The following is a 17,815-nucleotide window of genomic DNA, read 5'->3' as shown; positions in this document are numbered from 1 at the left end:
TGAAACTCTGAAAATTTGAAACTCTGAAAATTTGAAACTCTGAAAATTTGAAACTCTGAAATTCTGAATAAATAAGTCTGAAATTCAAGATTTCTTTCAAATCTGATTGTCTAAAGCTCTGAAAATCTGTAATTTCGCTTCCTCATTCTGAATTTCGGGGAAATTGAGATCGTAAAACCTGTAATAGAAGGGCCCCCCACACTGCGAAGTATTATCTCGGCTCCTATAAAATATATCAAAAATGTGTCAACTGATAAAATGTTTTTGATATTATGATAAGCATTTTATCAGTTGGCAACTTTTTTTTATATTTTTTACAGGAACCGAGATAAATTGGCTCAAATTTGAAAATTAGGGGGCCTTCTATTACAGGTTTCACAGTATAAAGCTGAAATTTCAAAGGATCTAAAATTCTGAAAACCACTTTTATCGATTTCACAGAACCACAGAAACCTTTTTTGTTCCGAATTTCTGAAATTGATATTCTGAAATTCGGAAAAATCCCATTTTCCATTTTTTGTCCCAAGTTTTCCACTTTTTTCTGTTAGCAAATATTCTTTCCCACATTACAAAAACATTTGCATCGTGTTTTGTATATTTTTGCCCAAAAAAATATATATTTGCATATATATCAGTGTGTCTATGTGTACAAATAATCACATGATGATGTACCGTAAACACTTTAATAGAACGCCACCGAACCCGTCAACTTTGAGCTTGTGTATCTCATTTTCTGTGAGTGATATTAACAAACGGTCAACTGATAAAATATTGCTGATGTTATGATAAACAATTTGTTAGTTAACCACTTTTTGATATCTCTCACACAAACTGAGATATATGGGCTCAAAGTTAACAGTCTCAGTGGCGTTCTATTAGAGTGTTTACAGTATTTTGGGCAAAAACATGGTTTGAAAAAAAACCAGTTTTTAAGATAAATACTTTATTAGTTTTTTTGGGACCAAAATTTCAAAAAATTTCAAATTGAGTTATTTTAAAAACTCGAAATCAAAATTACATGAAAAAATGAGCGAGAATTATTAGAAAAAAAGAACTTTTTGGTGAGAGAAATTTGTTCGAAAGCTAGTTTTGGGATTGATTTTTTTTTCAAAATTCAAATTTTTCAGAAAAAAAGAGAGATAAAAAAGATTTTCAGGCAGGTCTGGGTAGCATTTTGGGGTTTTGAAGGTGTCGTTGTTTAGGCGGTTTCCTCGGTGGCGCTGAAAAATATAATTTGAAAAAATTCGATTTTTGTAGTTTGCAAATGTTATATTTCTAAATGTAAATTTCTAGTTCCATGCTTTTTCTATAAACTACTGTTTTAGCTTACGTAGTACACACAGTTTGCACTGTTTAAGCCGAGCTGAAAAGTTTGAAAAATTCAAATTTCATAAAATTCTGAAAATGCGCTCTAGCGCACAAAACTTACTCCTTGGAGGTGAGTGGCTTGAGTTCCTGGTTTCCGGTGAGCACGACGTACTTCTCCTCGGCGTCTTGTGGGGTGTGGAATCCGATGAGGAAGTAGTAGAACCAGATTCCGACGACGGCTCCGACGAATGGTCCGACGATTGGCACCCAGAACCATTTGCTGGAAAAAAAACAATAGAACGATGGTGTTTATGTATTTCAGACTTATCATTATCAGATTTAAAGTGTTTGAAATCCCTAAAAACCAATTTTCGATGCAAAAAATGATTTTTAATCGATTTTTTAGTATTTCAAACTCTAAAAAATCAAATTCCACGCCCAAAAAACCTATTACCGAGTTCAGGATTCGAACTTCTGTCCTTTCTGCTCCAAAGCCAACGCGCTAACCGGCTGCGCCAAGTGGACGCCGCGGGCGAGCACCCACTGCGAAGGCGGGTAATGCCCACATGGCGCAGCCGGGTAGCGCGCTGCCTTTGGAGCAGAAGGTGGATAAGTTCGATTCCTCAGGTGTTCTATAGGTTTTTTAAGGCGTAAAATCCGAATTTTTAGGTTTCAAAACTCAAAAATCGCTCGGAACTGGGGTTTTTTTCGAGTGGGAACTTGTGTAGAATCCAAACTTTTTGCTTACAACGCTTCTGATCCCAATTTCTGATTTCCTTCTTCTCATTTATTTCTTTCCTACAAATCTCATTAGCACATTCTCATTTTCTCTCAAATTTCCGTATTTTTGACACCCTTCATGTATCTTGTTTACTCCCTTTTCCAACCCTCAAAACATCATCATTTCTCCTTTTATGACTTTGTTTTTCAACTCTTATTTTTTGAGTAAAAATATGAGACGAATACGGGTTAACAAAGCTCGCCAAGTATCAATTTTCTCGCTCTTTCAGGAAGTCTCATTTCCTTTTTTTTCGATTCTTTGGGGGCAGGAAAAAAAGAGGAAATTGAAAAAAAATCCCCATTTTACGGTGAGGGTTGTTGTTTACTTGTTGCCGAAAATCTCTCCCTTTTTCGGAGAAGAAACAATTTTTGGGGCGTGTGGAGAGACCATACACATACAACGCATTACGGTGACGGACGTGATCATTTCGGATGTGAAAAGAGGCAGAAGAGAATGTGACCGCGAAAATGAGTTTATTGCCTTCCCGACCCCGCTGTCTCCCTCATTTGGCTGCCCGCCAATGTATCGGAAATAGTAGTAATGACTATTATGGAGTTCAGGAGATTCCCTCATAGCGATTGTGAGAAAACAACAAAAAAGTTTCGGTTTCTACTAGAAAATTGCTTTCCAACGCGATTTATCAGTTTTTAAATCCGAAAAATCGAATTTTACCGTTTGAAAAACCTATATACTGCTGAATGAATCGAACTTTTCCCCTTCCAGCTCCAAAGTCAACTCTCTACCCCACTGCGCCATGTGGACATTGCGCGCCTTTGCCGTAGGCGCTGGCGCGTGGCGTCTACATGGCGCAACCGGGTAGGCAGCTGACTTTGGAGCAAAAAAAGGAAAAGTTCGATTCCTGAACGCAGCAATAGGTTTTTTGGGGTGTAGAATTTCAATTTTTGCTGGAAAAACTCGAAAATCTGCTTAGAAATCACTTTTTATGTGCGAAATGGGTTGTCTCCCTTATTTGGCTGCATTCCCTCATAGAGATTGTAAGAAAACATTAAAAAAGTGCCGGTTTCTACTAGAGAACTGCTTTCCAACGCGATTGCTCAGTTTTTAAACTAAAAAAATCGAATTCTACGGTATGAACCTTTCTGAACCAAAGTCAGCTCTCTACCTTACTGCGCCATGTGAACACCGCGCGATGATATTTGGTCCATTTCAAACTATTTTAAGCTTCAAAAAGTGACTTCTAATTGAGTTTTCAGGATTTTAAACCTGAAAATTCAGATTCTACACCCTAAAAAACCTATTCCCAGTCTCAGGATTCGAACTTTTCTTCTTTTCTGCTCCAAAGTCAGCTCTCTACCCGGTTGCGCCATGTGAACGCCGCGCGCCACCGCCCACGATAATAGTGTGCAATGCACAAATGGCGCAGTCGGGTAGGCGACTGACTTTGGAGCAGAAAGGAGAAAAGTTCGAATCCTGAACGCGGTAATAGGTTTTTCATGGTGTAGAACATGAATTTTCAGGTTTAAAAGCCCAAAAATCAAGTTGGAACGCCGTTTTTGGTTTGGGAAATCGGGTTTTAGATACTGGAAATAAGTTTTTAGGATGGGGGATTTGAATATTTGCACTGGAATCTCAAATTCTAAATCTTTTCAGAATGGACAGAACATCTAGATTTTTGTAGTAGTTCGGATGCTTAGGTACTTACGTGAAGACAGCTCCTCCGTAGAAGATGGCGGTGAAGAGACGTGGGGCAAGATCACGGGCTGGGTTGACTGGGTATCCGCAGTTGTATCCGAAGGCGGCTCCAATCGCGACGAATCCGGTTCCGACGAGGATTGGCTGAAGCCAGGTTGGGTACGAGTTGCGCTTGTCAACGATGTGAGCAATCAAGAAGACGAAGACGGCGGTGGCGACGAATTGATCGACGAATCCGTTGAGGAGTCCGAGGTGTGGGGCTGGGTAGGAAGCGAAGATTCCGGCGGTGTCCTTTACTCCTCCGACAGTGCGAACTCCTCCATCGAACACGTTGATGGCGTCGTTGTAGACGGCGTAAACGACGGCGGCTCCGAAGAAGGCTCCGAGGAATTGGGCGAAGAAGTAGGCGATGAATTGGACGACGGTGATTTGGCCGACGGTCAAGAAGGCGAGGGAGACGGCTGGGTTGATGTGTCCTCCTGAAATTTTTCATTTGGGATCAATGTTTCAGATCAAGGGCCTGGTTTTTGAGATATTGTATTTTAGACCAGCTCAATTATCTCGGTTCCTATAACAGATATCAAAAATTTGCTAACTGATAAAATGTTGCTGATAATAAGATAAATATTTTATCAGTTGACAACTATTTGATATCTTTCACAGGAGCCGAGATAATTGAGCTCAAAGTTGACGTTGAGGTACCAGGGACAACGGTCGTTACATTCTCCGACCGCCAGACCTTCAACTTTGAGCTCCATTATCTCGGCTCCCATAAGAAATATCAAAAATTTGTTAACTGATAAAATATTGCTGATATTAAGATAAATATTTTATCATTTTATAAATTTTCAATATCTTTTATAGGAGCTGAGATAATGGAGCTCAAAGTTCTTAAGGCTTATATCAGAGCAACTACAGTACCTTAACTTCAACGCTTAGATCTCATTCAGTGTTTAAGGTCTCAAATTTTTGGCCACTAATAAGTGTGCAAAATTTTGAGCTTATTATTTTTTTACCATTTTTTCGAGGGAAATGGAACCTGATGAGATAAAACGCTTCGAATAATAGAGACCAGCGTCTCTACCTGTTCTCAACTACCCCTTTTCTTTGAAAACCGCTTTCAAAAATTGGTTTTCTGCTGTTTACTCTCCACATACAGAACTACTAACTGGTCACGCAATGCCCATAAACCACCAGCACCAGCGACAAAATTCAACGATTCTTTTGTGACCAACAACCAGACACACAGTGTGTCCCTACTCTAATAAATAATACACGACTATAGAGAAATTTGTCAATTTTAGAGAGCCGAAAATCCCAAAAAAATTTAACTATTTCACTATAAAAGCTATAGAGCCCGAATGCCAATGAGCTAGAGAACTTACCAGAGAGCTTAGCTGAGACGGCGACACCGAAGACGATGGCGATTCCGAAGCCGACGTTGACACCGATGAACTCGTTGACTTCTGGTCTTGGCAACACCTTCTGTGCGACAACAGAAAGACCGATGAGCTGAAAAATTGGTTTTTTGAGGTTTCATATCTAGGAGACGCAGAGAAGCGAGAGTGCTTTAAAGGCGTATATCTCGAGAACAGCTAGAGCTAGAAAAAAGTTGTAAACTGTTAAACTGTGTAAAATTTTATGCTGAGCAATTTTGTAGTTGATAGTTTTTTTCTAGCTTTTTTAGTTTCAGAGATACAGCTAAATCTAAAACTCCAAGCACAAAGTCTTCAGGTCCATAGTTGACAGCGTCTTGTTTTGAACATCTTCACAATCCCAAAAAAAACCAAAAGTCATGTCCCTAGGGTCTTTAAAATGGTGACAATCTCCCCTGAAAAATGGAAACCCCCCTTGAAAAATTGGTCCCTATTGCCTGCTCACTCCACCTGCCCTCATTAGGTAGCAAAAGCAAAATATCGAAAATTCTGGAGCTCATGAATATAGAGGGGGGACGTAATCCTGGAAATGTGCAGCAGCCAAAGAGCACGCCTAGAGAGACAGCTGGGCTGTCTCGAAAATGAGCCTAATTGAATATGAATTAGTGTATGTCCCTCCCCAGAGAGAAAACATGGGGAAGAAAGGAACATGTTAGGGTAATTAGGGAAAGAAGAAAAAGCAGAAAGCTGGGAAAAATGATTTGGGATGTATGGAGGATATTTGGTCCATTTCAAACTATTTTAAGCTTCAAGTGACTTCTAATTGAGTTTTCAGGATTTTAAACTTGAAAATTCAGATTCTACACCCTAAAAAACCTATTCCCAGTCTCAGGATTCGAACTTGTCTTCTTTTCTGCTCCAAAGTCAGCTCTCTACCCGGTTGCGCCATGTGAACGCCGCGCGCCACCGCCCACGATAATAGTGCGCAATGCACAAATGGCGCAGTCGGGTAGAGAGCTGGCTTTGGAGCTGAAATGGGAAAAAGTTCGAATCCTTAGGTGTTTTATATGTTTTTCACACTGTAGAATTTGATTTTTTGGGTTTAAAATCACAAAAATCACTTGATAATGGGCTTATTTTTGGGTTAAAAAAACGACTAAAAATCGCGTTCGAATATCGTCATGCTTATACTCATTTTGAAGCTCTCAACACCCCAAATCTAGAGACTCTAATCTCAAAATCCCCAGAACTACTTACACAGAGCAAGAAGGTACCAGTGAACTCGGCGAGCGCGGCACGGACGAGCTCCTTGCGGATGTGGAACTTGGCGCGAAGTTTGTCCAACACCATGGCGACCTGAAACTGATCTCAATATTTAGAAGATCCGAAAAAAAGTGAAAAAAATTTTGTTTACGGGAGGAGGCCGGAGAGAGAAAAGAGAGGAGCGAAGAGAGTCACAAACCAGCAACAACCACACCGAGAAAATTTTGCTGAAGGGGGCGTGGCGGTGGTGTGTAGAAGAGTAGAAGAGGAGATGGATGTTGTTGTGTTGGGGTCTTTGTTGGCTCCGCCCACTTCGTACTCAGGCCACGAGCGAGCGAGAGGCAGAGGGGGGCAGTTGGACGGGTGCCAAGGTCGGGCGAAAGGTGGAAGAGAAAGGAGGAGATCCGATCACAGATCAAACGAAATATATAAAATCGTGGTCGCGGGGCTTGGTGTATCTTTATTTTGATCAATTCATGGATAAGTCGGTGGCGGGGGAGAAGAGGAAGAGCCAGGGAGGTCTCCTGGGGACCAACAACACCTGACAGCTTGGGAGGGATTTGAGAGGGGATGGGTGGGTTAAGGGTTCAGGGAGAGAGGGGTCACGTGAGCATTGGCAACGTGCCAATTTGAGATAGGGATCTTGAAAGTGGCAGAAGATAGCAGATTGAAATATGTAGATTTTTCCCAAGAATACATGAAGCTCCAGTTTTCAGAGTTTTCAGAATCTTCTAGAAATCGTCATTTATTGTGTTTTATATCATTTCGTAGCCCATTTCAAAACCTTTCTTTTACAATTTATTCCAGTTAGAATTTTTGAATTTTCGGAGAGTTATGAGCCAAAAAAATCAGTAGCATTCACTTAAAAAACTGTTCTTTGAAGGTCCGAAACGCCGCGGACTATTCCTTGAAACTAAATACTATTCAATAAACTAAAATGAATTTGATAGAACACAAAAAGGTCTACAAAATGGTATTACTTTGGGATTTGTCATTTTAGCTGTCGGGCCAAGAAAAATGGGCCAACAATCTACCGTATTTTTTCCAATTGAAGCCCACCCGAAGCGTCAACTTTGAGCTCGATTATCTCTGCTCCTGTGAGAGATATCAAAAAGCGGTCCACTGATAAATTGTTTATCATGATATCATAAATATTTTATTAGTTAAACAATTTTTGATATTTTGCATAAGAGCCGAGATAATTGAGCTCAAAGTGCACCTAGAGTTTTTTATCTCTAACTTTCTTCATAGACAAGTTACAGTACTGCAGATAAATGTATAATTTTGTAGATCTTGTTGAGTTCACCATATTTTTTTAACTGGTCAAAAAAGTTTTGAAACGTACGAAAATGCATAATTCAAGGTTTCCTACCTAGCCATAAACCCAACTTCCACAGTAAATCGCTTCCGCTCGCTAATTCCCCCTAGATTAACCTCTGCCCCTCCTTTCAAGGACTGTCCACTTTTTGATTGAGTCCTCATTTCGACGCCTAGAAGAGAGACGGTTCCGAACAAAAGGACCCGAGTCTGTCATTATATTAAAAAGCGAGGTCCCTTTTCTCTTTTGACCTCGCCTCACTCATCTACTAGTCACAATTACAATGGATGGACCCAGGGAGGTCTCTACACGCCTGTTGTGAATTTCTGGGGTCACCAGATGGGAGGAGATGCACCAATCATCCAAATGGTTTCCCCCCTTCTATTTCCGATATGCCTCCTGGCGGCTGTCTGGCGGATGGTTGGTGTATGGCGGAATGTGTAAAAGATGAGGATACGTCATGTGGTGAGCAGAGGGGCGGATTTATGGTTCTGGGAAAGCATTGGATAGTAATATATGTATCATATATTACAGTTGGAGGAGGACAATGTTGCGTAACAGGTAGCAGGAATAAGATATATGTGAATTCGGGTTGGAGGAAAGGATCTCGATAGTCTAGATTCCTGGGGAGCAGAGACAGAAATTGGAAGCTAAAGTCTAGACATGCACAAATTGTAGGGGTTGTCTTAGTAACGGAATTATGGGTGTCGGGACTTTGTTCTTCTAGAGAAATGTTGTCTATTTTGAGAGTATGTCTAGATTTCGAGCTAGCTCATCAATGTTCGAAATGTCGAAATTTTCGATTTTGAATATTTTGATTTTCGAAACTTCGGAATTTTGAAATTTCAGGATATTCAGATTTTCAAAGACTTGGAATATTCAAATTTTCAGAATTTCAGAATTTCAAATTTCAGGATTTCAGAATTTTAGAATTTCAGAATTTCAGAGTTTCAGAATTTTGTAATTTCAGAGTTTCAGAATTTTGTAATTTCAGAATTTCAGAATTTCAGAATTTTGTAATTTCAGAGTTTCAGAATTTCAGATTTTCAGAGTTTCAGAATTTAAGAATCTCAGAATTTCAGAATTTCAGATTTTCGGAATTTAAAATTTCAGAATTTCAGAATTTCAGATTTACAGAGTTTCAGAATTTCAGAATTTTAGAATTTTAGAATTTCAGAATTTCCGAATTTCAGAATTTCAGAATTTTAGAATTTCAGAATTTCAGAATTTCAGAATTTCCGAATTTCAGAATTTCAGAATTTCAGAATTTCCGAATTTATGAATTTATGAACATCTGAATAACGCCCTAAAATTCCTTTTTTCACTTTTCTGAATGTCGGAATTTTTCGAGTTTATTTGGGAATTTCAGCTTCACATGAAGCTAGAAAATGAGCTTTTGAGCTTCTGGTCAACTCTTTGAAGATCCTAGGACTGTGATATTCTAATATCCCAGTGAGCTAGCTAATAAACACTTCACTAGGATTATTTTACTTGGTATTCACCTGATTAGCGCCTAGCCTTCATGTTATGTATCTAATCAAATCCCTCATCTAGTGTGTCTCAACTTTGAGCTTCTCTATCTCTCTCTCTCTCAATCTCTCTCATTTGATCCTTTAGCGGAAGGATCACGTGCTGATGTTGTTGTTGTGAGAGAGTCCTCTTCAAGAGCAAATTCTAGAAAATTGCTCCATGGCAACAAGAAGGAGAAGAGATCGGATACACATAATTCTATACGAAAAAGAAGGAAATGAGAAGAGCACCTGATGTGCTTGCTAGTTGTTTACGAGGAGAGCAGGGCTGAAAATGAAAACTTTTTGAAAGAAAATTCTAGAAATTTGAGAAGATTTGGAGAAGATAAGAGATTCCCGAAAATCAGTCATTTGGAAACTGAATTAGGAGGAAGATTAGAATTTTCGGGAATTTTCAAGACTTGATTTGAAGAGGGCGAGGAAGGTCAAATTTAGGTCAGAATTCATTAATGGCAGCCAATCAAGATTTTGGAATCTTTAGGGAGACGACGATTCTTGATGAATTGGAAATAATTGAGAGAATTTGGGAAAAATTGGGGTTGGAGAATTTCAAGAACTCGTCGATTTTATAGAGATTTTCCAGAATTTTTGGAAACAAGTTTTACAAAATTTTGATATTGAAACCCTTAATTTTATAGATTTTTTGAATCTTGTTGTTATTTCGAAATACTATGTAAGTTTGGGCTCTTTTCCCAGGATTACTGTAGATCATAAAAATATAAAAAATGTCATTTCTCTCATAAAATTAAACATAAAAATTTGGCCTAATATGCTAATTTTCTTTTATTACCCTAGATTTATGATCTCCTTTTTCTCTCTCTTTTTTATAATTTTATGGGATACTGTAACTGGGAAAATTTGAATCTTGGAACTGTGAAACGTTGGATACTGTAATTGGGACTTTATGGGAAACTGTGATAGGAACTTCATGGGATACTGTAATTCGGATTTTCTGGGATATTGTAATAGGGACTTTATGTGCTGTAATAGGGACTTTATGTGTGTAATGGGGAACTCGGGATTTCAGTCAAAAATCGAGGAAATGCTAAAAACCGGTTTGAAAAATTCGGATCAGACATTTTTGGTCTTAAGTTACAAAACTTATTGTCGACATTATCATATTTATACTTATTTTGAAGCTCTAAACACGGCAATTTCAAATTTCGAAATTTCAAAAAAATTCATTTCGAGCGTAGTTATGGTCCAAACCATTTTTGGGCCCACAATCTCAAAATTTCAACACTAGTCATGTTTATACTTATTTTGAAGCTCTAAACACGACAATTTTGAAATTTAAAATTCAAAAAAATTGAATCATTTTGAGCTCAGTTATGGTCCAAACAAGATCCGGGTCCAAAACCTCCAAAATTCAAAATTTTCAAATTAAAAAAAAATGGCTGAACACTCCAGAGAGCAATCTCGTAAATCTGCACTTTTGTTCGTCAGAATGGAATTTGTCATTCTTAAACCTTCCATGCATATGAAACTAATTTTTCTTTGGGGGACCAATTTTTTCTTCATAAAAAACACACAAACAAATGGTTGTGGTCCTTTCTTCTCCATTCCTTCTCTTATCTCTTTTTCTCAATCTCAGTGTGCTCATTTCGTTTCGTTTTGTGTCGAGAGGAGTGTCTCTTTTATTGTCGCAAAAAAAGAGGAAATATTCAGCGAAATTGAGAGACGCAGAGATCATTTTGCCAGATGGCAACATTCGTGCAAAATCTCTGCGATCTCTCGTTTTTAAATACTATCTCGTCACCGGATTGGAATGATTTATCACTGGAATTGAAGAGAGAGAGAGAGAGACCTCTATGTCCTCTCCCTTTCAACCAACAACGATGTTGGTTTCGGAGGGGGTGACACTCATATAGGACAACAATGCAATATGTGTGAAATTTTGGATGAGCTCGGATTTCAACAGGTTAAAGTCAGATGAAACGAATTTTTGAAAGTCATAATCTAGATAATTGGGATTCCCTAGTTTAGAGCTTCAAAATAAGTATATTCATGACCTAATTAAACCGAATTTCGATTTTTTTTAAAGGCTTGGAACCCCTACCTATTTGGGCTACTATATCTCGTTTCCTATAAGAGATATCGAAAATGTGTCAACTGATAAAATAATTGGGATATTATGATAAACAATTTATCAGCTGGCAAATGTTTTATATCTCTCACAGGAATCGAGATAATTAAGCTCAAAGTGTACGTATTGGGTGGGCTTGTGGTCTTAAGTGGGTTCAGTATTGCGGAAGCTTGAATTTATGATTTAAAATAGTTTTTTTTTGGGAATTCCGAGCTAAAAATTGGAAATTAGAAAAGCCATTTAAAATGTCCCAACGATTGAAAACTACAGTATCCCAGTATAAAATCCCAATAACAGTATCCCATAAAGTTTGGAAAAAAGGGGTTATAAAACTAGGTAATAAAAGAAAATTAGCATATTAGGCCAAATTTTTATGTTTTGTTTCATGAGAAAAAGTGACATTTTTTACTTTTTATGACCTACAGTAACCCTGGGAAATTTGGAATTTTAGGAAAATTGGCTCCGGGAAAACCTCTAGAAAATAATTTTTTCGAAACTTCCGATCCCCCAAAAATCCATTCTAGTTTTTGAAACTTTTGAAGTAGTCTGAAAATAATAATCCGAAATTCCGACAAAATTTTGATTTTTGAACTCCCAAAGAGCTCCAAGAGCAATTGTTGAAATTTGAAAAAAGTTGTCAATCAAAAAAAAAAGATCTTGAAAATCCAAAAATATCTGATGATTCAGAAAGTAATCTAATGATTGAGTGGCGATGGGACCGAGAAAACAAAAACGTGAAAATTTCGAAAAAAGAAAAGAAACAAAAAGTGCACAGAGAGAGAGATGAGGATCACATAGTAGTGTTGGAGTGCTCATTGATGACTTCCTGATGAGTGGAATTTTTTTTGAAAATTGAAAAAACAGGGATGAGCAATTATAGGAAAAGTGAAAAAAAATACCGTGAAACCTGTATTAGAAGGGCCCCTTTAATAGAAGGGCTCTCCGAGAGGAGCCTCCTCTAATAGAAGGGCCCCCTTAATAGAAAGGCGCTCTGTGAAAAAGGGCACCCCTTCAAAATGGGTTTTGAAATCAGAAAATTTCCGTACTTTTTCGGTGGAAAATATTCCGGGAACTCCACAATTTTCGGTGCAGATTTTCGGAAAACCTGGCTGGAAAAATAGAAGGGCCCCTGTAATAGAAGGGCCTCCGGAGGTACCTTGGAACAATAAAAGGGCTCTTCTAATACAGGTTTTACGGTAGATCAGACTTTTTGAAAATTTTCCATTTTAGGGCATTTTAGGAGATTTTCCAAAGTTTGGAATTTCAAAAATTTTGGGTGTGTTTTAAAAAGGGAAACAAAAAATTTAGACATCGAAAAACATTTTTTTGTATCTCTTCTATTTTTTCCACGAAATCGAATTAGTGGTTCCGAAGAAAAAACATACGCAATTGGAAAAAAATTCTCGGGGTAGACCTACAAAAAAAAGAAAAAAGAAACATAGAAACTTCAGAAAAATCCGAAAAAAAACAAATTCGAAACATTGCAAGTTCAGAAAACAGAAAAATTCTAAAATCGTAAAATCTTAAAATCCCGAAATCCAGAAATCCAAAAACCCTTAAAGCCAAAATTCTGAAATTCTAAAATACTAAAATCGTAAAATCTTAAAATCCAGAAATCCTAATGTCCTGAAATTCTGAAATTCCGAAATTCTCAAATTCTCAAATTCTCAAGTTCTAAATTTCTGAAATTCTGAAAGCAAAAAAATCTGAAAATCAAAACTCCCAAAAGCCCCGAAATCCAAAAATTCGAGAATCCGAAAGTTCATAATATCCTAAACTCCGAAAAATTTAAAATTTTTAAAAATCTGAAATTCCAGATATTTCCAAAGTCGATGTGAAATTTTCAGCTGGTTCGAAATTTTCCAGTTCCAGTTTTTTTGAAATTCTCAACATGACTTTTTTTCACCGGATGCGTCCACTCAATTATCTCGGTTCCCATGAAAGATCTCAAAAATTTGTCAACTGATAAAATATTGCTGGTTTTATGATGAGTAATTTATCAGTTGACCACTTTTTGATACCTTTCATGGGAGCTAAGATAATTGAGCTCAAAACGTTTCCTATGTATTTTTTTCCCATTTTAGTCACATTCAAAATTTTCCTCGACACCTCCGACAACAATGACCATGCGCGATCACTAATAATACACAGTGTGAAGTGGTAATTGAAGGTCAAATATAATAATAAAGGTACCTGCCGGGACAAATCCGGAGAGGGGGGGGGGGATAAAAAGAGAAAAGAGGCACAGGAAATGAATATATGCAAATGGTGGTATTGTTCCGGTATGACGGAGGGGGCTCAGATGAGGTGGTCAACCTCATTATTATTCAGAAGTAGTAGTAGTAGTATTGTATATTGTTATAATACCCTTTTAGTATTGGGTATGGGCATTTTCAAAAAGGTTTGTGGGGGAAATAATTGAGGGACTTTTTGAATTACGGAGGAAAACTGGTGGCGTGTTGTAAGGTGCAGCTTATAAACTTTGTTTTAAGGTTTTTGGGAGTATGGGCTTTTTGAAAATCATCTACAAAAAACAGGGGATTTTAAATTTCAGATATACTTTTTAGGACAGAAGTTGTGGGACCTGCGACCACGATCGCCACTTTTCACGATCCCCCAAACAGTCAACTTTGAGTAAATTTATCTCGGTTCTTGTGAAAGATATGAAAAAATTGTCAACTGATAAAATACTTATCATAATATCACCAATGTTTTATTAGTTGACTACTTTTTGATATCTTTTACAGGAACCGAGATATATCGGGTTCAAAGATAAAAGGTCGGCGCCTGCCAGCAGAGCTACGCGGTCGCCAGCCGACCGTCGCCCAGAATGCCGAATTGTTAACTTCCAGCCAATTTATTTCAGTTCCTGTTGAAGATAGCAACATTTTGTCAACTGATAAAATATTAGTGATATTATGATAAACATTTTATCAGTTGACCACTTTTTGATACCTTTTACGGGAATCGAGATACATCGAGTTCAAAGTTGAAAGGTCGGCAGCCGGACTCCTAACTTTGAAAAGATTTATCTCAGTTCCTGTAGAAGATATCAAAATTTGGTCAACTGATTAATTATTGATATTATGACAGATATTTTGTCAGTTGACAAATTTTATATATCTCTCACTGGAAGTTAGATACATGGGCTTAAAGTTGACGGTTTGGGGAGCATTCTGTTAGTGTTTACGGTACCTTCATTTTTCAATAATATCATGTTACGGTAATCTTGGAAACGTAACAGTTTGAAAATTTAGCAACAACAAAAAAACACTTTCCTACAAAATGATATTTTTGCATGTTTTTTGTATGTAGTTCTTTTTATCGAGCTAGTCAAAAAAAGGAATACAACTTTTTTCAAACTTGTTGATGGCTATTTTTGCAAGGACTGATAAAAAATGTATAACTTTGTTTTGAAGGTTTTAACTTTGTTCCCTGGTTTGTTAATTTGATAACAAACAAAAAGGGAAGGACGAAAATTGATTTTGAAAAAAGAGGAATTACCGTTTTTGTTCTAAGCTCGGTTATCTCGGTTCCTTTAAAAGATATCAAAAAGTGGTTAACTGATAAAATACTCATCATAAAATTGCCAATGTTTTATCAGTTGACACGTTTTCGATATCTTTTCTAGGAACCGAGATAATTGAGCTCGAGGTTTGGCATGTTCCTCAATATCGCCGGAGGTACCGTACTCCAAGAACCATACCAAAAATGTTGTCTAGTTTCACTTTCCCATTGCTATCCATTTATCAATGTTCCCTTTGTCCTAGTACCCCCTTCAATGCCATGAAACAGATAATTCACTGCTTGTCGGCTGTTTCTCATCCTCTAACGGTTTTTATGGGAAAAAGAAAGTGTCGTGTCCGTGTTAAAATGAAAACCAACTGTTTCTATTTTTTTGTGTTCTTTGTTTGTCATTTCACTAGATGGATAAGCTATGGGAATTTCGTTTCTAAAAGTAAAAGTGAGGGACCAAGTGTAGCACATTTCTGTCTAAATTTCAATTTTCTAGCTCTTCTAGCACCCAAGATATAGCCATTTGAAGTGAATGAGGGGAGAGACTCAGACAACGAGACACTCTAGCTGTCTGCGTCTCTTCTAAAACCTGTAAATTGGCATCTAGGGTAGCTAGAAGTTTCAAATTTTTGCATTCAAAAAGGGTGCATTTTTACTCCAAAAAAGAGGGAATACTGATGATTGGTCAGTTGAAGTTTCATATTTTCCAACCAACAAAAAGAGAATAAAATATTTTAATAATCGATTTGTTGTTCTGATTGCATATTTTATTGTGTCAAAAGGGTTGATTGGATGCGAATTTTTTTTGAAATCCAAAAAAGAGGTATCTGAAGTTTGGGGTTTAAATTTTTTCAGATTTTCTAAATTCAAAAATTTCCAGATGTTTTTTTTTTCTATTTCTAGCTTTTCGATGATTTCAAGTGTTGGATTTTTACCGAATAAAGATAAACATTCTTCGAGATTTTCTTGTGTCAATTTTTTCAGAAGATGGAATTTTTTTTTTGAATTTCAGAATTTGAAGTTTTACAAAAACTTGTATTTATTCTGATGAAAATGATTTTTAAATAATGGAAAACTTACAAGTTTCGCTTTATTGGAATTTTTTAAAGTTTTAGGAAAAGATGGATTCAAAAGTTGATTCCAGAAAATTCCAGATTTCGATTTTTCAGATATTAGATTTTCACCGAATAAAACTATTACCGTAAAACCTTTAATAGAAGGGCCCCCACCCTATTAAGTTTGAGCTCAGTTATCTCGGTTCCTGTGAGAGATATCAAAAATCTGTCAACTGATAAAAAGCTTGTGATATTATGATAAACAATTTATTAGTTGACAACTTTTCCGAAATCTTTTACAGTAACCGAGATAAACTGTCTCAACGTTACAAGTTAGGGTGCCCTTATATTACAGGTTTTAAAGTTCGGTTTCTCACTTATGATTTTTTTTTCAATTTTCAGATAAATTCAGGTTTATAAAATATAAAATCACTTTTATTCAGTTTTTGAAGTTCTCGAAGTTTTTGAAGTTCTCGAAGTTCTTTTAAAAAATTTTCTGAATTTTTCGTTTTCAATATCCAAATTTTTCCATTGCGATGAAAATTTTTTAAAAGAATTACAAATTTTTTTATTCCAATCTTCAGATCCATCCAAGCTATGCCTCAATTTTTGAACTTGCAAAATTCAGCCTCCAAAAAATAAATTCCGTTCCAAAAAATTTTTTTTGAAACGAAACGAATAATACATTTCCCGAGTGCCAACCTACTCTGAAAATGTGCGAAGATTTTTATCTGTTTTTTTTTTGAAAATTCAAAGAAAAACAAAAATCTTCCCGACTTCCCGAGAATCTCGAAATTCAATCTGTGACTGGAAAGTAAAATCGGAAAAAAGAATTCCTTAAAATTCTCTGTTTGTCTGTGCGTCCCGATGTCCCTATGAACTTTTCAAAAGCGCTCTTTCCGCTCGTGTTTTCGAAAACTTTGAAACTTGAAAAAGAAAAGGAAATGCTAGTAGAGAAAATTGATTAATTGCTCATCTTATTGTTCTCAGGTGCACTCAACTATAAACTCATTTCCTCTCCGCCTTTTTTTATCCGTCACTTTCTTAGAAACTTAATGAAAAAAGAAGAGAGGTTCGCCCACTTTTATTTTTTCTACTATACAATATTTTATGATCTTCTAGAAATTTATTTTAAAAACTGAAACTTAGAAATGTTTGATAGTTAGCTACACTCCCACTTTGAGCTCAATTATCTCAGTTCTTTCGAAAGATATCAAAAAATTGTTAATTGATAAAATGTTCGTCATAATATTATCAACATTTTATTAGTTGCCAAATTTTGGATATCTGTTTTAGGAACCGAGATAATTAGCCTAAAGTGTATTTGTAAGAACCGGACCAAAATTTGGCGAATTGCCAAACTTCTGAGAGGTACCGTACTTCCCAAACCATATCAAAAATTTTGCCTAGTTTCACTTTCCCATTGCCATCCTCTCATCAAATCCATCTACAGTACTGGCCAAAAAGGTATTCGCAAATAGTTTTTCGAGCATAACTTTTCTGAAACTTCCCGATCAATCTGATATTTTAAGACAAAGTTTAAAACGGTAAAAGAAACTGATTCAACAACAAGAATAGTCAAAATTTCAAAAAATTGAAAAAAAATCGAAAAATTCATGAAAATTGCAAAAAACCGGTAAATGGAACTTTGACTTCTGAGATCTAGGATAGACCGGTAAACGAAAAATAATAATAGACAATGAATAAAATAGCTTTAGTACTTCGTTGGGAAGCCTTTGGCGTCGATTACCGTTTGACATCTTCTTGGCATCGAGTCGAGAAGGGTGTCGATGACAGACATCGGGATGGCCTGCCAGACATCTTGGAGTTGGTCGAACTTCTGGTTGGCATTCGAGGCACGAACCCCTCTAAGCTGTCTCTCGACATGCTCCCAGAGGTGTTCGATCGGATTCAAGTCCGGAGATTGACT

The 17,815-nt window shown here is 36.9% G+C and overlaps 1 protein-coding gene across 1 annotated transcript; it reads right to left on the bottom strand.

Annotated features, from left to right (window-relative positions):
• Window positions 1-1,198: 1,198 nt before the first annotated feature.
• On the bottom strand, window positions 1,199-6,468 carry Cbr-aqp-2 (the record flags this gene model as incomplete). The annotated part of the gene is made up of 5 exons (XM_002629651.1): window positions 1,199-1,220; window positions 1,430-1,588; window positions 3,753-4,221; window positions 5,128-5,254; window positions 6,376-6,468. The coding sequence occupies 5 exons, from the start codon at window positions 6,466-6,468 to the stop codon at window positions 1,199-1,201; spliced, it is 870 nt and encodes a 289-aa protein (XP_002629697.1).
• Between the last annotated feature and the right edge of the window lie 11,347 nt (window positions 6,469-17,815).

Source organism: Caenorhabditis briggsae (genome assembly GCF_000004555.2).
Source record: "Caenorhabditis briggsae complete genome, chrII, whole genome shotgun sequence".
In the NCBI taxonomy this organism is placed as follows: domain Eukaryota; kingdom Metazoa; phylum Nematoda; class Chromadorea; order Rhabditida; family Rhabditidae; genus Caenorhabditis; species Caenorhabditis briggsae.
The sequence above is the reverse complement of the archived record's forward strand: the minus strand, read 5'-3'. Positions and strand labels throughout refer to the sequence as shown.